Source organism: Osmerus eperlanus, chromosome 2 (genome assembly GCF_963692335.1).
Source record: "Osmerus eperlanus chromosome 2, fOsmEpe2.1, whole genome shotgun sequence".
NCBI classification, from domain to species: Eukaryota; Metazoa; Chordata; class Actinopteri; order Osmeriformes; family Osmeridae; genus Osmerus; species Osmerus eperlanus.
The window spans coordinates 15280002-15304968 of NC_085019.1; the positions used below are offsets into that span (position 1 = coordinate 15280002).

Below are 24967 nucleotides of genomic sequence, written 5' to 3' on the forward strand. Positions count from 1 at the left end.
GAGGCTGAGGAGTGTGATCCCCCTAAAGTTGGAGCACACCCTCCGGTCCCCCTTTTTAAAGAGGGGAACCACCACCCCGGTCTGCCAGTCCAGAGGCACTGTCCCCGATGTCCACGCGATGTTGCAGAGTCGTGTCAACCAAGACAGCCCTACAACATCCAGAGCCTTAAGGAACTCCGGGCGGACCTCATCCACCCCAGGGGGCTTGCCACCACGGAGCTTTTCAACCACCTCGGCGACCTCAGCCCCAGAGATAGAAAGGCCCCTCCCCGATGTCCCAGACTCTGCCTCCACTTCAGAAAGCGTGTTGGTGGAATTAAGGAGGTCTTCAAAGTATTCCTTCCACAGATCCAGGACGTCCCCCGTCGAGGTCAGCAGCGCACCATCCCCACCATATACAGCGTTGACAGTGCACTGCTTCCCCCTCCTGAGTCGCCGGATGGTCGTCCAGAACCTTTTCGAAGCCGTTCGGAAGTCGTTCTCCATGGCCTCGCCGAACTCCTCCCACGGCCGGGTTTTTGCCTCCGCATTCCGCTTGGCCTGCCGGTACACATCAGCTTCCTCTGGAGTCCTGCCAGCCAATAAAGTCCGATAGGCCTCCTTCTTCAGCTTGACGGCATCCCTCACCCCCCGGCGTCCACCACCGGGTTCGAGGGTTACCTCCGCGACATGCACCGACCACCTTGCGGCCGCAGCTACGGTCAGCCGCCTCAACAATGGAGGCCCGGAACATGGCCCATTCGGACTCAATGTCCCCGGCCCCCCCCGAGACATGATTGAAGCTCTCCCGGAGGTGGGAGTTGAAGATCCTTCTGACAGGGGCATCAGAATCAGCTATGTGTGTGTGTTAAGTGTACACAAACAAGGAATTTACTATGGCAGGCAGGTGCTTACAATAAACATAAGAATCTTAGATATAAATTTTAGAACATTTACAAATTCTAAATAATTCTAAACAATACTGTACAATATCAAATATAGCATATAGCTGCAAGCAGCAATGGCGGATTCCTCCCTAAAAAATTCAAAATGTTGTGAAATTGACATAATAGATAGTTACACTGGGATTAACCAGAAGACTTGAAACTCAAATTTCTGTCAGAATAAAAAAATATTTATACTACTGACTGGATTAACCACCCTTTGCACATCAGCACTGCGTCTCATCCTACTAAGCTATTCACAGACATTTGACTGTTCAGTTTTTGTTTCAGAAAATAAGACATTTCTCCAATGGCAAGCATTGTCAGATTTGGTTAAAGTTCAAACAGCTGTAATTTAGTCCTATTTATATATGGGACATAAAACTGGGACAACGGGATGACTGGGTTGCTGCTGTAAAGAATAGCTTATTCATAGTTTTTTTAAAAGGTTGTTTGGGATTTACATTTTAGTCATTTAGCAGACGCTCTTATCCAGAGCGACTTACAGTAAGTACAGGGACATTCCCCCTGAGGCAATTAGGGTGAAGTGCCTTGCCCAAGGACACAACGTCACTTGGCCTGGCGGAGAATCGAACCGGCAACCTTCTGATTACTAGCCCGATTCCCTAACAGCTCAGCCATCTGACTCCCTTGATGCCATAACTTGTCATGGAAGGGAAGGATCAAATCATGCATATCATCAGTGGCGATGTGTCCTGGCTTAGGTTACTGAAATGATTTTGCGCAACAGGAAAGGTATCCACCTGAACAATCAATATATTTCATTAGAGCTAACTCGGTTGTGAATCTGACACTACCATGCGTAAACTACTAGTAGCTAGTTACTGTGGTGAACCTGGCTTGTTTTGCAGTGGTTTACACAGTCTCGCTAAACAGATGATCGGAGTGTTGTGATGGGCTCAAATAAACACTCATTGCTATGTTTTACAACCGGAGGATTGACCGGAAGATTAGAAACCATTCTGTCAGACAAAAAAAATGCCTTTGACTGGTATTGAACCTACAACCCTTTGCATACCAGCACAATAAACAAGCTTCAATAAACAAGCTAAAAAAGCTTCCTCCTCTTTCAAACGTAACTACTTCAGCATACTTTCAGCTAGAGACACCATTCAACCTTTAAAATGTTCACAAGACATTCAGCTATTCCCAAATGATTCGGCTTTTCCAAATATTCAGCCAATGTTGAATTATGACAGTTTGAAATACATTAAAATGTTTGCTCCTTCTTGATTTTTATGAATGAGCAGCAAGCAGAGTGGCACACTGCTGCCTGCTCTTTTTATGATATTCAACTAAATTGTCAAACAAATTCCTCTAACGTTCATATAGTTTAACTTACAGAAACAAGTTATACCTTAAAATGTAGGAAAAAGTGTCCTCTTTCAGCCAATGTAACTATTAAAGAGCTCACATTTACAGATTTTCAGCTATGAGCCTTGAAGCGAGAGCAGCCTTTCAAATTCTCTCACTAACTTCAATGGAGAGGTGGGTAAAATCCGTCAGAGAAAGCAAGAAGGAAGACGATTTCGAAACTGCCGGTAGAGACATATTTCTGACCGCACAGACATATAAAGGACATCTCTAGTTTCGGCAGAGTCTTGGGTCTCGGAAAATATCCTCATTTTATTGATTGGACGTGTAGTTTTGCGTCTATGTCAACTTGTTTGAGGTGTGGATGCTAGGTAAATGTTCGTTTTTCTCTCTGCCTAGCTCGTTAGCTATCACAGCTGCGCCATCACCGTGGCAACCAAACAGACACGCCAGAGCCATAGAAAAAGAGAGTTGCGACACGCTTTGATCTCGCCGACACGTGATCACGTGGTTCATGTAGCTCGCTGTAGTTCCAAAAAACCCCACTGCTGTCAACCGGTTTGAATGGTTTTCAATGAAGCTGGCCAACGGAAGTCGCTTTCTCAGGCAAATGATGAATGAAACAGGCTCGGTTAAAGAAATCCGATATTCTGGCTATCTTCAGCAGACTCGTATCTACTAAAGTCAGTCCTCCCTGACTGTGTTTGGTGTAGAATGGAGTGAAATACAACATTGTGAACACTCACTGCCAGTGAAACACAGGAAAAAAGCTAGAGCTTTTTTGTCACGTGGTTCCGGTAGCTCCCTGAAGTTAAACAAAACCCCCACTGCTGTCAACCTGTTTGAATGGTTTTTGGCGGGACAGACAGCAGCACCATCTCGATTCACGGACATTTTCGGTATATTAACACATAGTCAATTGGTTACTGGTGTGTTGTATCATGTATGTCTGATACTTTATTAACATGTATGTATTACATGAACTTATACATAACGCAATATTGTGAAGCAGAGCTAGAAATGGCTATGCTAGCTACCATACTGTACAAACGGCACTGTACCATACTGTACATACCAAACAGTAACCTAATGAGGACTATATTGTTCCACTTAACGTTTAACCTTAGACGGTTGAAGTAAATGGGTCTTGTTAAACGTTTTTTTATTCATCAGCCCACTTACAATTTAGCCTACCACATTAACAACACTTATATGTGTAGTACTTGATGCAAGTTGAATCTAACCATTATCACCAGCAACTGCTCAATTTAAGACAAGAAAAGAGTTTGGTAAATAGAACAGAATAAACAAGGCAACCAACTGCATTCAATAAAACATTTTATTGTACAATATGTCCTGTGTTCTTCCACTCCTTTTGTTTGTAGTGATCCGGTGATCTTCTGGCTATGATACATGTACAGCTAGCTAGAGTAAAAGTGTTGCTTACGTAGACCTACAGTCTAGCTCCAACTGCATTTAGAATCTAACAAGCTTACGATAAACTTTAACTAAAGCTGGCTATATAAAATACTACTAATAACAATTGATATGTGGTGGTCGAAATATGAAAAAATGCAGGATTTTCGTGAATTTACCAGCTAACTTGCTTCGGACCACTTAATTTGCAATTCATTGTTGCTAGCTCTACTAACTAGGCTAATAAGAGCTATATATAGAAGACTTACTTTGTATGCCAACGAACACCAATAATTAGAACTAATTTGACAGACTATAAGCCAACTGACTTCTGGTTATGATACACGTGCTCTCTAGCTAGCTTCAGTAAAAGTGTTGCTTATGTTAGATACTAGCTAGACCGTCTAGCTCTAACTGCGTTTCGAATCAAACAAGCTATAATCTTACGATAAACTTTATCTAAAGCTAGCTATATGAAATACTACTAATAACAATTGATATGTGGTGGTAAAAATATGAAAAAATGAAGGATTTTCATCAATTTACCAGCTAACTTGCTTCGGAGACACTGAAAATGAATGGGGTTGAACGGTGGAAAATGCAATGTTTGGAACTACAGGTCGCATGTGACACGCTTTACTTTCGCATTCCTCGATAACAATGGGAGTCTATGGAAGTGTCGCAACTCTCTTTTTCTATGGCTCTGAGACACGCACCATGAAAGCAGAATTGGGTACACGTTTTCGAAACTGCCAAGAGTTGTATTTCTGACCGCACAGTCATATAAAGGATATCTATGGTTTCGGCAGAGTTTGGGTCTCGGAAAATATACGTATTTTTTGGATTGGACGTATAGTTTTGCGTCTAGGTTAACTTGTTTGAGGTGTGGATTAGGGATGGGCGAACGATGCCTTGTGAAGCTTTGGTGGTTTCTTCCGGATTGTGCCGGCCCAAAGAGCCGAACTATCGGTGCATTGAAAATGAACAGCGTCATATAGCAGCCGTTTAAACTGGCTGAATGAGGCGTAGTGGTTGTCTCCGACGGTAGACTACCCTACGTTATTTAATATTTTAATTAAGGCTACATGTGTTCATTTTTATCTGATATTAGTGCTCACACATTAAAATGTTGTGATACATCTGAAGGCCGTTAGAATTATATCATTTTCTCACAGTAAAAGTTAAAGAATATCTTCCGAAGTTCCCTGCACTGGGGCGCGAACTCGGGTAACCAGCCTCGCATTATCATAACGTTGTCGTAGAACGCTTTAACCAGCTACACCACCGAAAAAGCCGTTACCTGTTGATGGGGGTGGACGGACTTTATACGATACGGTTTTTATATCAATTAAACTAGATTACACAGATTTTTTCTTATTCTTAACATTTGTGATATGTAGGCCTATTGTGAACTGGAGGGACTTTATTTTTACTAATTATTATTACTGTTGACAATGTTGACGAATCATCAACATTTGTTTTCTGGGCACTGTATAGACCTACCTAGTCCCATCATGTTACGTTTCATTTCAATAAAATAACACAACACTCAAGTGCACGGATTTATAATTATTACAATACGGATTTGGCTAAATAATAATGACTGATGGAAGAAACTCGAGCGATGCCTGGTGCTGCTTCTCTGGCAATGTGAGATTTGTCTTGAACAAGAAGCGGTGGCTTCGTTCCTTCTATGGCTCTGGTTCAGAAGAGCGGCAAAACTTTGAACCAGTTTGTGACGTTTGAAGCATTGAACGTCATCTATCACGTGGTTTCGTAATTTGATACAAGCTCCAAAACACTTTTTCGAAACTGTGCGTATTGGTTTTGCGACACAAGCATCGATGCGTCAGTGCCATACGTCCCATCCCTAGTGTGGATTCTAGCTACATTTCTGTTATTCTCTCTTATAATTGAGCTAGCGCGATGGCTCTCCATAACTAAAAACGTTTCGACTTCTTTTCCACAATCGACCAAATTGGCCAAACAAGGTATGTACATTGACCTTAAAGTGTACCTAATCTAGCTACATCGTTTTTATTTTAGCAAGTTTCACAGAAATCTGCAAAAATCGAGGCTCAAGACTGTCATAGCTGACCGTCACGAACAGCCAAACCGGGGAGGGGGTAAGTGTTTGCTGCAGCTGGCGTTAATCCAAATAAATAGCATTTTCTTTTAACCTTCGAAATGTGGGGGGTCTGAGACAGCCCGACGGTTAAAAGAAAATGCTTCACTTTGTTTTTGTATGCGGTAAAGTTGTCGCAATACGACGGTGGGTCACAATGACTGATGGGTCAGAATGACCCGAAGATAACACAAGGGTTAATTGACGATATTTAACACAGATGTTAAGTAAATTGTCTTTACTCTAAATATCTTCTCCGTTTTCAATTTGAAGCAGTAAATCTAACACAGTAGGAATTCTCCCACGACATGCGCTCGCTCTGCTTTGACTAACAAATGTGTTTTCTCAGTCCACCATACATTAGGCGAGCTAATTTTCGAGCACTTTCGATACAAGATACAGGCCATGAGAATCGTGGGAGAATTCCTACTGTGTCTAACGGTGGCTAACTTGCTAGCCACAGTCACTGACGCTACTAACGCGCGTGACTATCTCTAGCAGAACATTAGTTTAGCAGCTTGTTAACTTCTGGGAGATGGCTAGGCTAACTGCTTTACTGCAAGGCAGCTGCAGAAACACCACAAGCAAAGAGGCCTGGGTGATAACTATTTGCTCATTTTACTTTGTGATATGACACACAATTGTGATGTGTAACGTACAATATAAGCTGATATTATTAAGTAGTCCAGTAGTCTACTATTTCACTGAAGCATTAGCATCATGACATTAGCCTCTGTTGCCCGGGCAACACATACTGCAGTGGTCTATGATGCATCTGTTTTCAATCGTTAAAATAAACATTCCTCACAAATACATTTTCGTTGTAGGATTTATTATGACATTAGATTACAAGTAAACGATTTGTGGGTGAAATTATCATTACCTGTGGTTTCAAACCAGTGTAGCTCACTGCAACGCTGTAGCCTACCCGAGACACTAGTGAGTAGCTAACATCTCCACAGCTGTTTAGGAAGTCAAACGGCGACAGAACATGTTCGGCACTCCCCTTACTTAAATCAAAAGTCTAACTACTAACCTGAACTTCATTGCCACAGCCTACACTTTGTCAATCTGTCATGAAAATAATTCATTTCAGCCTAAACCGTACAACGGAAGGTTAAATCCAATTCAACCAACGCAATCGCTACCAAGACGAACACAGCAGTAGTCTAGTACTGTACCGTAGTAGTACAATTTACCGGGGCAGCTTCTCCACACAGGGCTATATCGCATTTAGCGTTGTTACTGACAATGATCGCTACCAGTGAGCTTTTTATGAATGAGGGATTTTCCCCTTAATAAATGTCAACCTTATTTACGTTTTTGGGGGCATATTTTCAGTTAGCAGATGGTACTGTTTGAATCACGATTCAATCTTCTACTGCCGGTAACGTCGTAGAATAATCTTCAAAGGGGGTTCTTTATTAATGAATGAATGCAATATGAGTAGGCTAAATGCCTGAAAATATCACGAGAAGGGAAAAACTTAAAAGGATGTTTAAGTCATAGAGATTAGGTCAATTTTTACACCGGTCTGCCAAATGTATTCGTTTTGATTCAACTATGAGGCTGCCTCTTGCAGGGGAAATGAGAAGACATCTATTTCATTGTACACCTCACTCGTATTTTGAGTTGTAAATGAGCAGCAAAAAAAATATGCTTTTAAATCTATGTAATCTTTATAAATAATAAGTATGCATTTTTATATAAAATATACAGAAATATCAGTTGTAAAAATGTCATTAAAAAACGGACCCCTGTGCAACCGACGCAAGCAAGCACACCCTACAATTTCCCCAGAAATTGTACCCTATCAAGTTCAGTCATATTTTCACATATCAAGGTGAAACTTTGCATGGTACTTCAGTGGGGTGTCACCTTAAAGCCTAGGTTTGAAGAAACATCATTCAAAATTGCATTTGATTTATGACACAAACGTATTGAGGCAATGTGGAAATTTACATAAATACACCCCTTTCAGCAATGTCAAGTCAATTAGATTTTTGGATCAAGAGAAGAGGAACTTTGAAGGTTCTCCCAAATTATCACTGTACAAGAAAATCCATCACGGCGGACCTTATGGGTCCTTAAGGCTTTTTTTGTTCCTCATGAGAAGTGAGGCATGTACACCAAATTTCAGAAGAATTTGAGCGATGGGGTTGCAATGCCATCACTTTGAAAAGTGGACATTTGGGCGTGGCCTGTGGCACCCCCTATGGTCTGATGTGGGCCATTCTTGGTGTGGGCGTTAGTTGTGGCATGTTGTATCAATGTGCCAAATTTCAAAACGTTTTACCCATGAGTTCATGAGATAAATTACAAGAATAAATATAGCTGCAAGCAGCGATGCGGGTTCCTCCTCAAAATGACAAAATATTATAAAAATGTACATTGTAGAAGGTCAAGAGTTGGTCAACAAGAGAGCAAAATCGATTGGCAAACAACAACAGGCTAAATGGGGATTCGAACTCAAGAGCATGTGGTTGCAAGTCAGCCTCTCTATCCTCTCTGCAACACGTCAACTGTTGAATCTTTATGAATAGAAAGGGCAGGGTAATAGCTTTACGGTGCGTGTCCACCAGTGTTGTGCATGAACGAGTTCAAAAGAACGCGTTCATTGAACACGTTTATTTTTATGAGAACGATGAACTGAATGCAACTTAATGACAAATAATGAATTTGAACGGTGAACACGTTCATATTATTTGAGGTCTAGCTAAAACGTTACGGAATGTTTTCCTTCTCCTGAGGAGAAACGCTGTCTAAATCAAATGCTTGCACCATGTCGTTGCTCAGTGCCCGTAACATTTTCAGTATGTAGCCTAACCTAAACCAACTAACTTGACTTTGCACTACGTTACCCATGTTTCATCGCACACACCTAGACCAAACAAGCAACGTATTCCAAGACAACAGCTCTCCGTCTCATAAAAATGGCAAGTGAAAAAAAAGAGAGCAGAAAGCAGAGACCCAACGACTACATCTGATCTGATGCACCTTATTATTTTTTGCAGGATTTTTACACACAGTAAACACACCTTAAAACTATGAAATAAACTGAACTATGAATTAGTTCAGAAATTAAATGGTGAACTATGAACCGTGAACGATTCATATTTACTTGTATGAACTAAACTTTGAACTAGATCATGAGAGGTATGAATGTGCACAACACTGGTGTCCACTACAGCGTTGTTTTAACGCTCTGCACCGCTTGCCTTCCCACAGTACACCACACTCGGGGGCGTGTCCAACAGTTAATACAGAGTTGTAGTTCTCTAAGGTCACTGTTGTGGTTTGTGTAAATGTGTTTGTGTCATGGCAATGTGTGCAGACTTGGGTTCATGTACTCAATATCGACAATATTGATGCTTATTGATATAAATATAGGTATATAGCTAGCACAAAAGAAAGTTAAATAATGTGACAACTGAATTTTGAAGTACAAAAAACACACAAGACAACCTCGGCAACCCTGCGCCAGGCATAATTTTAACAAGGCTGGGTGTGCAGACACACATACGATAAGTTTCTCCTCCATCTTGAAACTGAGAAACCTAAAAAATGTTTACCATGACCAACGGTTGCTACGTTACAAGAAACAAATCCGATTGGCCAACGCCAGCGTTTAACGCTCCTCATTTACATAAAGTTGAGAAAAAATCCATCTTGCAACGCTCCGCTCGCCTTCCCACAATGCCCTACGCGAGCGTTGACGCGTGTCAACGCCCGGTTTCATTGACAATGAATTGGAAGCCGACGCTCCGCGACGCACGCTCCACTGTAGTGGACACGCACCGTTAGTCTGCTTTGGGACAACGTTTGAGCAGCTGTAATTGTCATGTTTTGACATATCACGGTGAAACTGTTAATGTCATTACATAAGAATTGCGCTTATGTAATGGAATAATTCTGAAGACACTGTATGCTCAAATAGTTATGATGCCGTATTACCTCTACAAATACAAATTATTTATTCAATACTGAAAAGTGCTTTAACCCTTGTGTTATCTTCGGGTCATTCTGACCCATCAGTCATTATGACCCACCGTCGTATTGCGACAAATTTACCGCATACAAAGACAAAGTGAAGCATTTTCTTTTAACCCTTGTGTTATCTTCGGGTCATTCTGACCCATCAGTCATTGTGACCCACCGTCGTATTGCGACAACTTTACCGCCTACAAAAACAAAGTGAAGCATTTTCTTTTAACCGTTGGGCTGTCTCAGACCCCCCACATTGCGAAGGTTAAAAGAAAATTATTTTTATTTGTTTTTGTATTGGGTAAAATTGGGTAAACACAACGATGGTTCGTTATGAACCTTTGGGTCATGTGACCCGAAAGCAGCACAAGGGTTAACAGCTAGGCTGTCTCAGACCCCCCACATTGCAAAGGTTAAAAGAAAATTATTTTAATTTGTTTTTGTATTGGGTAAAATTGGGTAAACACAACGATGGTTCGTTATGAACCTTTGGGTCATGTGACCCGAAGGCAGCACGAGGGTTAAATGGAAGGATTTAGAAAATGCCCACCCCCAAGGGTAAGATGCCCCATAGGGTGGTCAGAACATCAGGACAAAAACATATTCCCTCTTCATCCTCCTCCATCTCCTTTTCTGCAAGCTGTACAGTCACAGGATGTTCCTTAACAATGAACAAAGGAGCTCACAATTCAACCACAATTAAAACACATTCACATACAACCTCAAATTCTATTGCACTTACCCGCCTACAAATTGTTGTCATAAGTATGCATAGGCTATACATATTGTGTTATACATATACATTTTATTTAGGTTATAACTGTCTGAATTACATACTTGTGCGAAGAAACCCTTGCAACATCTGTTGGCAGGAAAGCGAATTGCAGCCTTTGGCTTTAAACTTACTTTTCCCTGTGTGATTTTGAAAATAAAAAAATACTTGGTGATAAAACACATATCTAAGTCAAGAAAGCAGCATCCTGGAATTTGATAGAGTGCAAATTTATATATATTTTCTCTTCACTGCGGTGAAATGACCGGCACTCTGCGCTTCTAATGATTAACATGAAAACAATCACACCCTGTGTGAAGGCGTGAAAAGGTCTAGAATCTTAGAGCATTCCAGGTTTAACATTCAGAAATTCAACTATTTTCAGGTTTCAATGTATGACACATCATTTGAAAGCTTACAATCTGCACTTTCACAATCTGTAAAAACTGAGAAATTACCATAGCCAACTCACTGACACAAGTTACGTTTTTTTTGGGCTGTTTACTAGGGTTGGGTATCGAGAACCGGTTTCATTTTAGAACCGGTTTCAAATTTCCCAGAACCATGGATCCGATACTAAGGGTATTACAATCCCTTGGTGGTAAAATTGCTAATTTGCAAGAGATTTTCTTCTTACGCACTGTTGCTTGTACTCCCCCGGTTGAGCCTTACACATAGCTACAGGCTGATTGGTTGACTTTATAGCTCGGTCTAAACCCAAAACGTTTATTGCTTAGTGCCTCTCCATTAAGGCGTTGTTTTAACGTTGTCTTCCGACGTCAAAATGGACGGACACTACGCGCAAAAGGGGCGACCCGCAAATAACTTAATAATTTTCCCAGAAATAGAAATTGTAGGTTAGGCAAACCTCTCCCTCGTATTTATTTCCATCTCATAGTTTGACATCAATTTCTGATACTTTTTGCAGTTTGCATCAGGGATGGAAATTAATTTTTTTGTCCACCGGCCACTGTGGCTGGTGGATTTCAAAATCTACCGGCCACTCAATGTTTTTACCAGCCACTTTCTTGTTTTTAACCGACAATGTGTAACTGCATGTGAAAATTAATACTACAATACTTAGGCAGTTTATTTAATCTCAAGTCTCAATGAAACACTGACACTTTCTCTTTCTCTCTTATACATACACAAACCACGAACTGATATACATTTCATTAAATGAGTGATGAATGAAACTATTAGTTTTGGCATCTTCTGAAGCGTGTTGACGACATACAGAGCAGTACATTATCAGATTTGTCTCGTCATAAACTAACCAATTCATAGTTTTCAGTCACGTGACATGCTCTGTGACCTGGAGGGCAGAAAGCTGCTGGCGATAGCGGCTCACACCTTTGAGACGCAGCAAAAGCCGGCAAATTTACCTTCCCACGTTTCTTTGATCACCTCTCAGCTAAAAAAAAGGAAAGATATAGACACAAACTGCAAGTGTTGGCGTCTAACACAACAACCCAACTATTTAGCTAACTAGCTAACTTTATCTCACTACGACCAATGCAGTTGGTCGCCTCGAAACACAACATACTATCTCAAACCGATTACATAAAGATGTGTTTTATGTCTAAAAATACGATCATTAATATACTTGCGTTTAACTTTACTTGTGCTTGGCTTTGATGAAGTGTTCGCTGCAAATACGTGTATATTTGGACGGCTGCCATTGTATGCCCTCACCGGAGACAGAGGTAGTGTTGTTTAATGCCACAAATCCACAATGTTCTCCTCTCTATATTTTCTTTATCGGACGGAATTCTGTAGAAACCCAGCCCAGGCTTGTCTCCTCTGCAATTAGTGCATCCGATAGCACAACAACTATCCGGCATTATGCCTAAACAAAAACAGCAGACTCAACGTAAATGTATGACTTTATAATGGGTGGCGGGCAGCGGAAAGTCTTTTTTGCCCTCCAGGGGGGCGTGTCCCTTGGAACGTGACGTCACGTGAAAACTATGAATTGCGGGACTCCCCATTGTCTGCTTTTCTCCATCGTTCTTTAAAAAAACTTTTTTTGACTTTCGCCTCTTTGTCCACTGGCTCCTCCTGAGATGTTTTCTCAGCGGACCTCTTAACACCTGCGATGTAACGCATTTTTGAAGGTGCGCCGCCTCTAAAGTGTCCGGGTGAAACAGTATGCTATTTTTATTTACCCGCCACGGTGGCCGGTAGGTGAAGCGAGTTTACCCGCCACAACACAAAATCACCCGCATTTGGCTGGTGGCGGGTGCTAATTTCCATCCCTGGTTTGCATATATAGTGTTATAGTACTGGATAAGATAATAGGCCTACAAATGTTGTTGAATAAATACAGAAAGTGGGACATGTTTTGTTTTTCATTGGATATTGATGATATGGATATATCAGAATCAGAAAAACAGAACATTATAGTCTTAAATTTCTTCTCTACAAAAATTATTGGAATCGGAATCAAGATTCAAGTTACAGTTTAACAATGCATATGGACGTGCAGTCTCTCAGCTTTGATTTGAGGGTATCCACATCAAAATTGGAGGAATGGTTTAGCAATTACAGAACTTTAGTATGTAGACTTTTTCAAATGACCAAAAGTAATTGTACAATAGACTCAAAAGCTGTTTCATGGACTGGTTTGGGTTATTCCTTTGTTAAAGGGTCTCTCAAAGCAAGTGAAACAGGCCATCCTTAGGCTGCAAAAAACAAACAACCAAATAAAACCCATTAGATAGATAGCAGGAATATGAGGAGTAGCCAAACAGTTTGGTACATTGAGGAAAAAAATAATGCACTGATGAGCTCGGCAACACAAAAAGGCTTGCACGTCCACAGAAGACAACAGTGGTGGATGATCACAGGATCCTGTCCATTGGGAAGAAAAGAAAAAATCACATCACCCAACCAAGTGAAGAACACTCTCCCGGAGGTGGTCATTATCCAAGTCTACCATAAAGAGAAGACTTCACGAGAGCAAATACAGAGGGCTCACCTCAAGGTGCAAACAATTCATAAGCCTCAAGAATGGAAAGGCCAGAATTGTGTCTTTGCCCCCAATTATTTTTTAAAGGCAGCCCAGTACTGGGACAGCATTCTTTGGACAGATTAAACTAATCACCTGTACGAGAATGATGAGAAGAAAGAAGTACATAGGAGGCTTGGAACTTGTATCCATTATTATGTAAATTTGTCAAATTATATTTGATCCCCTGAAATAAGGGGGACTGTGTACCGCTCCAAAACTTGCACTGCTTGTTAGAGGGTGAGATGTTGGCATTTTAACATCTTGCATAACGTTCTCACCTCAGCGCACAACTGTGGCAAAAGAGGCAAGTGTTGGCTGAGCGGTCGAATGTGGTGATCTGAATAATAAGACGCTTTTCAGTCACGTAAAGACATTTTCCCAAAATATCAATCTAGATGGTCTTTTTAAGAGGAAAATAAAAAGCAATGACCAGGGCTGCGTTTCCCGATAACGATGGATCGTAGCAACAATCGAGCAAAAAACGAAACCATTGATATTTCTTACGTGCGTTTCCCAAACATGCTCGTAAGAAGTAGGCTAATCTATGCGCTTTTAAAAGCTACGAATATTCAAGAGACACTTTAGCTACGATGGCTTTGGGAACGGCCCGTAAAACTAAGATTTGTCGTACGATGGATTCTATGATCAACTTAGGCTTACGACGCTTTCGGGAAACGCAGCCCTGTTAACTATCTCCAGGCAATGTAGCCCTGAAAGCGGTTCCTCCAACCTCTCGTCATTTTTAATAACATTTCACAAGACTTTACAATTTTTTTTATTTTATATTGACCTAGAATAAACATCACTGTAAACTGTCGAACAAAATACCATTTTAAACTAACTAAACAACTAACTATTTTAGTTGTATAGCCCTTGTTTGGCCAAATGTCTCACATCTAACCTTGTGCGGCAGATATCGGGGATGACCTGCTGAGCATGTGTCAGAGGAATATGACATTGAACCAACACCTTTTAGAGCCAACAGGTAAGTGAATGTCAAAGGACAGTTCATGCAATGTTCAGCAGTGATTAGGAGTGTTGGAGATTTTTTACTGAACTTTTTGTACCGCAATATCGGGAAGAGGTAACACAGTGATGCAAAGAAGTATAATAGTGAATATATGCATAATGTACAGGATATAGCCTACTTTATGAGTCTGTGGGTTTAAAACTGAAATAATCATTACTGTTGCTGATGATGTGATGTTTTTTCCCCATGAGACAGTGTTTTTCTCTTTCTTGACTCTGGAACAGGTGGAGATATGAGAGTGAGGGAGCTGGACTGGCTCCGGCACGATCTGTGCACAGGTGGGCAGGAGTCTCCATTACACACACATACGCAGGCACACCACGCACACACACAGAGACATGTCTCGCTGTCTCTTGCACACTGTCATTTTCTCTTTTACTTCATTTCTCCCTTACTTCGGAAACACACACATTTCATCCTCTCTTGTCCTTAACACCTCTTTCCATCCCTTATTTCTCAGATGGCGACACCGAATTCGGATGGACAGAGGAGGAAGTAGCTGATCTCTATGACAATACTACCTTCATAATTGCTGCCGATGGTGAGATGGAGTCTGGGCCCAACAAAAGTTGACACACCAGTCTTCCGGCCTCCAGAACAAGGAGATCCTAAAGAGATCCTGGTTTTTAGCTAGATGAGTATCTTTTAGTGGTATCAGGGAGACTGGATGTCCAGATTGCCTTTGCCGAAAGCGTGGACGCAATTGCATTGTATTGTGGGATCCTTGATTAGTTTTTTTACTTGCCTGTCCTCAGTGTGTTACGATGATGACCTGACCGATGGGTTTTTCAAGACTGTTTACAGACTCTGTGATAACTTCCACCAAGCCTGCACAGTCTACGTGGCTATAGAGAAAAGGTCAGTAGGACTGTAAAAAGGTAGTTGACTTCTTTACCATTCCTTGTCTTTTGTTGACTACTCTTTCATAAAGCGAGAGACTGAATGGATAGTACTTATCTAAACCTTTTAGATACATCAGACGGCAGTAGACAGTGAAATACTAACCTCAGGCAAAACTAGTTCCTAACAGTGGGAAGACGTTCTTGTCCAGTCACTGTAGCCACAATAGTCCAGAGAGAATGTGAAAGCAACTGATTTTACAATTCACAGATTTCAGATAATTCTTTTGGATTTACAGATACAAGGTACAAAGATTAATGAGTTATGTCCCCTGTGGTAATGTCTACATCTTTTTATAAACTGTGTGGGTGTACAATTGTGTGTGTGTGCGTGTGCATGTCTGTGTATGCTTTACCCAGGCTGAATTTCACACTGAGGCACATGGACGTGTCATGCGAGGCCTACGACCACTTCCGTCACTGTCTGTCAGAGATGCAGGAAATGATGGGTGGACGGACGAGTTTCAAAGTGCAGCAGGTTGCTCCCGCCTTTCCACAGCACCTGCAGTATGAACGCATAGAGCAGCTGGTGAGGGAAACAAAACACACACACAGAGCATACTTACTTACATACTTACTTACACTACAGCTAGCCCCAAACCCAAGGAATGCATGGACACACACACCCTAACACTTGGCTTTATTCATCACATAAAAAGACAGAGCTGTTATAAGGAGTCATTCCTCAACCTGATTGATAGGGGGCCCATTGCATTCCTTTTGAAATGCATGTCTTCCCTGAAAGTCTGTGTAAAGTATAAAATACATACACTACCGGTCAAACGTTTTAGGCCAACCCAATTCTTCCAGTTTTTATTGAGATTTAAGCAGTTCAAGTCCAGTGAATAACCTGAAATGGTGGAAAAGTACATGGTAAACTGACAGAAAAAAGACGTTTAGGTCACCAGAAACTGAAAAATTATGTTCATTATAGTCATGCGAAAAAGAAAAAGGGGAACAAGTAATGGAGTTAACAACTTGCAGCTCTTCTGCAGAAGTGGAAGTAAATTAAAGCCTTGAAAGTTGATGCTAACAATTCCTAAAGGTGTTCCAATTTTTGTTGATTACTTACAAACTCTTTGTCTGTATAAAAGCAGTGTTGGAACAGACTGTGACTCTAAAGAATTGATTGGACAGTATTGTACTGCAGAAGTAGTATATTGCTTTATCGTAATGGCAAAAAAGGCAATTATCAAAGGAAGACAGACGGACCATTATAACCCTTAAAAGTGTAGGTCTTTCCTTTTGAGAAATTGCAGGGTGTTGGTGAGTACAGTCTCCTCCATCATCAAAAGGCACTTGGAAACTAGAGGATACTGAGAGGAAGATGTTTGGCAGACCTCTGGCAGACCCAAAGCCACAACAGCTTTAAGCACAGCTTAACACTGGTCAAAGTAAGCAAGTCTCAGTTTCAACTGTGAAGAGAAGACTTTGAGCTGCAGGTTTGACAGGTTGAATGGTAGTAAGAAAGCCATTGCTACAGTGGCAAAATGAGACAAAGAGGCTTGCCTGGGCCATGAAGCACCACCAGTGGACTCCTGAAGACTGGAAGAAGATCTTATGGATCTATGAATCCATTTGAAATCTTCAGTTCATCACGCAGACACATTTAAATTTAGTCATTTAGCAGACGCTCTTATCCAGAGCGACTTACAGTAAGTACAGGGACATTCCCCCGAGGCAAGTAGGGTGAAGTGCCTTGCCCAAGGACACAATGCCATTTTTGCACGGCTGGGAATCAAACCGGCAACCTTCTGATTAATAGCCTGCTTCTCTAACCGCTCAGCCATTTGATCCCCCCCAACACCACCACCACCAGGCACCACCTTGATATTTGGTTTAGCAACCAAGGAAATCTTACGGTTATTATGTAATAATCAGTATTCTGAAGGAATTCATTCGTTCTGAGAGTAGAGTAGATTAGATATCATGAAGGAACAAATTATACACAATGATTTATTGAAGTGAATGGAAATATTATGAACAGTACTAAATATCGTTATTGTTAGTTTTAGAGTTGGATAACAAAATGAACAATTTGAACAATGGAAAGGTGAAAAGAGCGGGAATAGGGAAGACGAATCAGGCCTGCCAGTGTAGACTAATAATAGGAATACTAATAACTGGAAGAGTCTAGTGGTAAAAATAGTCAGTTGTACGTGTGGTCTAGTCAAACACACACAAATCACTTCATGCCAATGTCACAAGTAAGAAATATGGCTAGTCGCAATTACTTTTGTCGGTGTGTTGAAGCTGTGGGTCCAAAGCGGAGTCCGTATTTAAACGTGTCCGTGTAATTTGATCAAAAGTCCTTTCCTCAAAGAATTCCTTTGAATTCAGTGAGACTGAGTTGGTTATTCAGTCGGTCTTGAAGTACTTCCTTTTGTTAAAATCTATTTGGCAGTGTTGTACGTACTGAAGTATTTGAATTATTTTGTGTCTATTCCAATATGTAATGATAGTATTCAATGACACAAATCTGTGTTCTAGAAAGAGTGGTTGGAGTCGCAGAGGTCCGATAATATCAGCTTTAATGCAGCAGTTGAAATCAACAAGTACAGAGCTCTGGGGTTGTCTACGTTTCCCTACCCGCAACGTTTTGAGTTTGGGTTGGTTCACAAAGTCCAACTAGCTATCTGTCCCTCCCCAGCATATATTTATACAGTGCAATTAAAACAGAAAGATGAAAAGAGGGTTGAGCTTGTTCTCTCGTGCATCAGGGAGTTGTTCTTGCCTATGCGTCCCACCTGCTCGGGTGCCGTCTCCACCCGGTTTCAAGGTTGTTTCTGAAAATGAAGAGATAGAGACACAAAGAACAGCCTGCTTCCCACACCCTGTGTGAGACACCATGTTTAAGCCTGAGCACACTTCTCAGATCATAAGACAGAACTTTAATAAGCACAATATATTCTTTAATACACCAGCCAAGTTAATTCATAGGAGAAGTGTCTGCGACCGTTTGTCGCTAGTTTTTATAATCTAAAGAAAGGGGACTGCTAGTGTTGGTAAGGCAGTTCATTGGTCAGTTCATTGGCTTGGGAGTTGATTTTGCCATATCATGGATATCACAATATATTAATACATGTATTAAGTGTTTCTGTTTGGTATAAAATATAAGTCAAGTGATACAGCCTAGTGGACTAGTTCAAATTTGTATCTTTTACTAAAAAAACATTTAAGCATGGACGCTGCACGCACTGTGCCAGCTAATGAAAGTCAACAAACAAGCTAGCGCAACTCCAGAGGAACATTCATTGGAGTAAACTGCTATTGTTGGCATGTGTAAGCAAGCGTTAACAATTTTTGAAAATAAAGCCAGTGGGGTTGATTTGCCGGATGAAAAATTGGTATAAAAAGGGGGCCTCTTCTGTCGTTTGGAAATTATTTGGTTTTAAGTTATCCGACATCGACCAACAGTAGCCTACTCTGTAAGTTGTGTCGTTGAATTGTGCTAGCCAAAGGTGGGAACACTAGCAATCTTTTTCACCACCCGAAAGACATGCATGTGCGCGAATATATTTAACAGAGTTTTCTTGCGATCCCATAAACGTAGGCTACTGTTGAACGCTAAAGTCGCTCTTCCGTGGCAAAGCACTGCAAAAGTTGGAAAATTAAACTCATGCCTTACGGAGTTACCCAATTCAAATCCGTCCGAGTGCGGTAGATTAGCCACTGCGGTGCAGATTGCATTGTCATGACATTTTAAGAATAACTAATATATCATGATATATACCGTTACCGTCAGTGCTTACGAATTATACCGGGATAAACATTTTAGGCCGTACCGCCCAGCCCTAGTCCTGGGTTCCTTTCTAGCAAAGGCTGAGGAAGATTTGTCATTTGGCTGCCCCTTCTGGGGGCGTTATAAACCTTTTGACCGGTAGTTAATGTGTTAAGAGTTAGTCACACCACAGAAAAATTTGTTACTAACCACCCAGCCAAATTTGAAGGATCGCCAAGTAAATAAAATAAGTTATCAAAATCTTGAAAAATAAGCAGTATTCTCTGCTATCTAACACTGGTCCGCTGAGAGCACTGAAACCATGGCCACTCGTAGGAAAGCTACACCTCTCTCATCTGTCAAATACCGCTACAATAAAAATGGATGAAGGTTTGTAATCTACCCAGTGTAAAATGTTCATTGCAGAGTCGTGGTGATTGTGAGCTGGCTCTTCAAAAAATCAGCATAATGTTGTATTGTAATGTGTTGAAGCAATACATTTCTAACATTTCTAATGTGTTTAGAAACAAATCTCGGAATTAGCTTGACACAGAATTGTTATGATTACTTTTCTTTAGTCCTTCTGTGATCTCATATCTCTATCAAATGTGTCCATAAGCCATATTTGTAAAGTGCTTCTGTTGAGAGTTTATCCCTATGCATCTCACGAAAGCTTGTAAGACGCATAACCTTCCAACTAATTGCTGCGGCTGCTGTTTTTTGCAGGAATTGTGGAAAGTTATCGCCACACCCGTTCGGGCCATCTCAACAGGTTCTGGATCCTTCGTTCCTACTGATTCAGAACTAGCTGGAATTGGATCCAACCCTCTTGGTACACTGTAGGGGGGGGGGGGGGTAATTGAGATGGGTTATCGAGTCATTAAATCACATATCATCCTCAGCAACCATTTTGTTCCTGGTACATATTATCAGTCTAATGGCTTTTCATTGAACCTGGTAAAAAAAGCCAAAGCCTTTTATTTATTTTTATTACCCATAAAGACAATTAGACCTTTATTCCTCCTTTCTCTGTCTAAGAGTACTTCATGACAAACACCATGGTTCAGATTGTGTACATGTAGGGGGAACTTTATATAATTTTGATTTTGCAGTGTTAAATTAATTAGTGTTGCCAGTCGAATCTTGTAAATAAGACTGTCGTTATAAACCTGAGGCCTGTTCCATAAAGCGAGTTTACTGAATAAGCCAGACTTATGTCAGTTAGTCGGACTCATTTCTAGTTCATTCGGTTCCATAAAGCTAGCTCAACCTAGTTCGAACTCAGTTACTATGGTAACTTATGCTTCGAAACTAGCCTGGTCCGGGGCAGGCTAATTGTCAGGCTTAGACCGTATTGTTGCTTAATCAGACGTTCCTGTAACACTGACCCAACGGGAAAACGATGATTTACCACGGACATTCTCATTTTCTTATTCTCATCAGTTCAATATGTAGGCTACACTCAGCGCTTGACATTAACATTTTTGCTCACCAGCCACTAGGTGGCTAGTGGTTTTCCAAAGTTATTAGCCACTGAGCAATTTCATTAGCCAAAAATGAGCTATATTAACCAATGTTCTAGCCTCTCTGGAGTAAATATAAAAAATGTTAGACAAGCTTTCTTTCAACTTACCTTCTCCATCACGTGTGTTCGCGCGTCTATGTTGCTTACCTAGTAACGAACGTATGGTGGCTGAGACTGTTCCGTGTGTTCGCGCATCTGTTGCCTAGTAACGAACGCACGGTGGCCGAGACAGTTTAACACGGGAAAGCGATACGTGGTTGGCGTTGCCTTCTCAGCCTGAGAAATACAAGGTGTGGCGTGTGAGTGTATGAACTGGTTGAAATGCGTGTGTCTCACGGTCAATGCATGAGGCTTGAGAGCCCTGTTTTAGATGTGTTTTGAGAAGACTACAATCAAAAAAATATAGAGAGAGATATATAGAATTCCACCCGCCAAAGTGGCTAGTAAGAGTGACTGCTTTACCCGCCACAGCCAAATTCTACCCGCATTTGGCGGGGTGGGCAGGTGCTGATGTCAAGCCCTGGCTACATTTATAGAAAATCAACTTAAATAGCCTACATAGGCTACACAACACTTAGCCTAATGCATTAAACAATGATGAACAATGATTTGATACACACCATAGCCACAGTAAACATATGGCTATATGGTAGTTTGTGATTCCAAATGTTTAGGCATCAGGCATAGGCCTATATCTAAATCTAAATTATCCAAGTATAATTATCATATCAATATAATTGTTAACTGTAGCCTACAATTGCAAAACGAACCTAAATCCATACATCTATCCTCCCTATTTTCCCGACACAAAAACCATATTAAAAAGTTAGGCTACTGGATAATGTATTCATTAATAGTAGGCTATTTATTTAAAACAATGCAAAAAACGTCAATTTAGATGTGTTTATAGGGTGTCTGTTTATTAATCAATGATGTCAAGGTCTAAAAAAGGACCTTGACCTACGTAGCCTATCGTTCAGGTCAATCATGGCGTGTCATTTTAATTTGATGAAGCGGTGGATGAGGGAGCTGTCATAGTACCCGGCTTAAAGGGAACGTTCTTTCTGGAAGAAGTCACGTTAAGAATACTTAAGAATAGGGTGCACACGCAATTAGCTTGACATTTTACGTGCGGGTGGGCAGGGATACTTATGTCTAATAAGCAAATGACTACATAGACAATACTTAAATTTAGCAAAATTGCAGATAGGATAGGCTAACTATGTACAAAAGAAATGTAGTTGTAATTGTGTCATTATTATTATTAGCATAATAACATTATGCTATAGGCCTAGGCCTTAATTGTCCACGTAGTTTGCTGCTAAAACGCAAATCGTTAGACTACAAGACAATATGGACGACGAGCTTGTTAGATAAAGTGTTTTACGATGAAGGCAGGAATCTGTTTGTCTATCAGCAACGTGCACGTTGATGGTCTTAATGGTGATAAATAAATGCGTTTGCTTCCTCGTCAATGGCAAACGCATTTATTTTCATGTCGATTTTCGATGCCCAGTCTATAGACTGGGCATCGAGAAGGCAACACGGGGCAAAGAGATCAAGGGTAAGCTGTCGAGGAGACCGTCGAGAGGGTCGAAAGTGTGGGTTAACTTTAATCCATCATCACCGCACAGTGCGGGTAACGTAGCGAGCCACCCACATAGGCTACGAACTCGTTATGCTAGCCAGCTCACTTTAGCCAACTGACAAGGTTATATTTGGCAGAGTTCATTATCTTTTCAAGGGAAATGTAGCCTCTAGAGAACGCACATTGTCTTTTTAAATAGGAACCGGTGTCACAGTCTAAAATACTCACGGGCACTGCATGAATATATCCCAAACTAAGGACTTTAAAATCGGCAACACATTGGCAAAGAAAAAGGCTACACAACGGACCAATAGGGTCCAACTCATAGACCTATATAACTAGGCCAAGCTACGGAGGTTTTTAAAGATGGCGTCCGCGAAACGGACTGCGCCATCTTTCCATTTGCGGCTTGTCTGGTCTTGCGCAGAACAGTTGCTCCCCATGCTCCTAGCTAATGCACGATTGATGGACACGTCATACTTTGCGACAACCAGTCGCGAGCGTGTGAGCTAAGGGATTGCAGTAGTCAGAAAACTTGCAGAATAGGGTAGCCTGCAAGTCTGATCAAGAAGCAGCATCATGAGAACTTTACGAAAATCAATGATATAAGTACTGTATAGTTTTCCTTTCACTTAACTAAAAAAAATGCTGGGTTATTTTTTCTACCCAAATGCTGGGTTGAGCCTGTTGGGTCATTTTGTTGGGTTATTTACATGGTGTTGGGTAGTTTTTGTGCAGCCCAGCCGCTGGGTTAGTGGCTGGGTCATTGCTCAGTTTTAACAATGCAGATTGTCCCCTCCTCTCTTCCACCACCACGTCACCTGGTACCTTACCCAGCGGCTGGCACACTTCAACCCAACTGCTGGTTTATCTGCGCCATATAAACATGGACTAACTGTCAACAGTCTTTTCAACTCCAGGACACATTTTGTTCATTTATTAACCCTCGTGCTGCCTTCGGGTCACATGACCCAAAGGTTCATAACGAACCATCGTTGTGTTTACCCAATTTTACCCAATACAAAAACAAATTAAAATAATTTTCTTTTAACCTTTGCAATGTGGGGGGTCTGAGACAGCCTAGGTGTTAAAAGAAAATGCTTCACTTTGTCTTTGTATGCGGTAAATTTGTCGCAATACGACGGTGGGTCACAATGACTGATGGGTCAGAATGACCCGAAGATAACACAAGGGTTAAAAGGTTTCTATCCAACCAAGTTAGGAATTAGCGACAGCAGAAATAGCGTAACTTCTTGCAGCAACTGTGAATGGTGAGATTATCCTAGGTTGAGGCTAGCTTTTAGCTGTCAACTCACTTTGGCCTGTATGTCAATTTAGTTGCTAGGCAGCTAGCCACATTTCTACAGTAAAATCCCACGTTTGTGTAAGAAATAAATGTACTGCTGAAAACAATTTGCGTTTATTTGGTGTTTATTTGTCAAACTGATGCAGATTGTCGTCCTATGTTACACACATCCACGCCACCAAGTACGAACCCAGCCGCTGGGTTAAATGGTTCACTTTAACCCAGCCGCTGGGTTGTTTAATACATATACTTTGTTTTGTAAAAGAGCGGTCTTTTCTACTACTCTTTGTACAGCAGCATCCACGTGCACCAGCAAAGACAAATAAAAATGGTTAGTATCCACTTTTGTACCTACAAATTCACTGTTGTAGACAGCTGTAAATAGCCTACCAGACGGGTGCCATTTTCACCTTCAAATTTTCATTAAGAACAATTATTATTTTATTTTTTTTACTTACAACTTTAAAGATATGTTAATCCTCAAATAAAACATATTTTCCCACTTCAGGCACAAGCCTTAATAATAATATCCTTTTTATTCAGGCAAGGGAGTCTTTCTTGTACCACCCCGTCACAGACAATATGTATGCCAGTAGAGTAGTAAATCAAGAAATGTATTTTTTTAAATGTAATGTTTTCCTTATAGTAAAATGGCCCTTTTTTGGAAACCATCAATGGAAAGTCTGTTATTTCATCAACATTAATTTCAGTAAAATTTCATTTATGTTACATACATTTTTAACAAGATGACCCCATGATGTGATGGAGTGGTTCACTGTGACAGGTTGGTATGGACAAAGTGTTTATCTATATGATATGCTTGTTTTAAACTTCATAAAACTGGGGATGAAAACATTAACATTGGATATTTCATGGAAAACATTGGTCATGGAAAACATTGGTCTGAAAAACTAAAAAAAGAGCATCATATCAGTGACAGGGAGAGTCGCATCCACACATCCCTCTGGATTTCCATGTGGCGGGATGTCACAGGCTGTGGTGCTTGAATGATTTTGAGCACATCATCAAAGAGATACCACAGGAAGTTGTCTTCTGGAGGCCAGAACACGGGCAGGTGTTTCATCTGTATCCATGATGATCCAAGGATAAAGGTCATTGTCATATTTAAGCACACACCCCTTCCCAATGAGATCTCCACTTTCCCAAGCAATTGCTTCTGTTGGCACCTTTTGGGCTTGCTTGTTAAAAGTGAAATGCTGTGTGGTGAAGCACTGACATCTCAGCTGCTTTTGCGTGGGGCACATGCAACTTATTTCCCAGTAAAGGATTTCTCCTGGAGTGAATGTGACCACTTGGTGGGTTTTCATTG

General features: G+C 41.0%; 1 protein-coding gene across 2 annotated transcripts in view; it reads left to right on the forward strand.

Moving 5' to 3' along the window:
* The window catches only part of mettl22 (methyltransferase 22, Kin17 lysine), a 46881-nt gene extending 23139 nt beyond the window's left edge, over positions 1-23742 (forward strand). For both annotated transcript variants that reach the window (XM_062453731.1, XM_062453723.1), the window contains exons 7-12: positions 14482-14553; positions 14823-14876; positions 15059-15139; positions 15354-15456; positions 15858-16026; positions 19945-23742. In XM_062453731.1, the coding sequence (XP_062309715.1) occupies positions 14482-14553; positions 14823-14876; positions 15059-15139; positions 15354-15456; positions 15858-16026; positions 19945-20061 (596 nt within the window). In that variant the 3' untranslated portion in view covers positions 20062-23742. The remainder of the gene's footprint in view (positions 1-14481; positions 14554-14822; positions 14877-15058; positions 15140-15353; positions 15457-15857; positions 16027-19944) is intronic.
* Positions 23743-24967: the final 1225 nt, after the last annotated feature.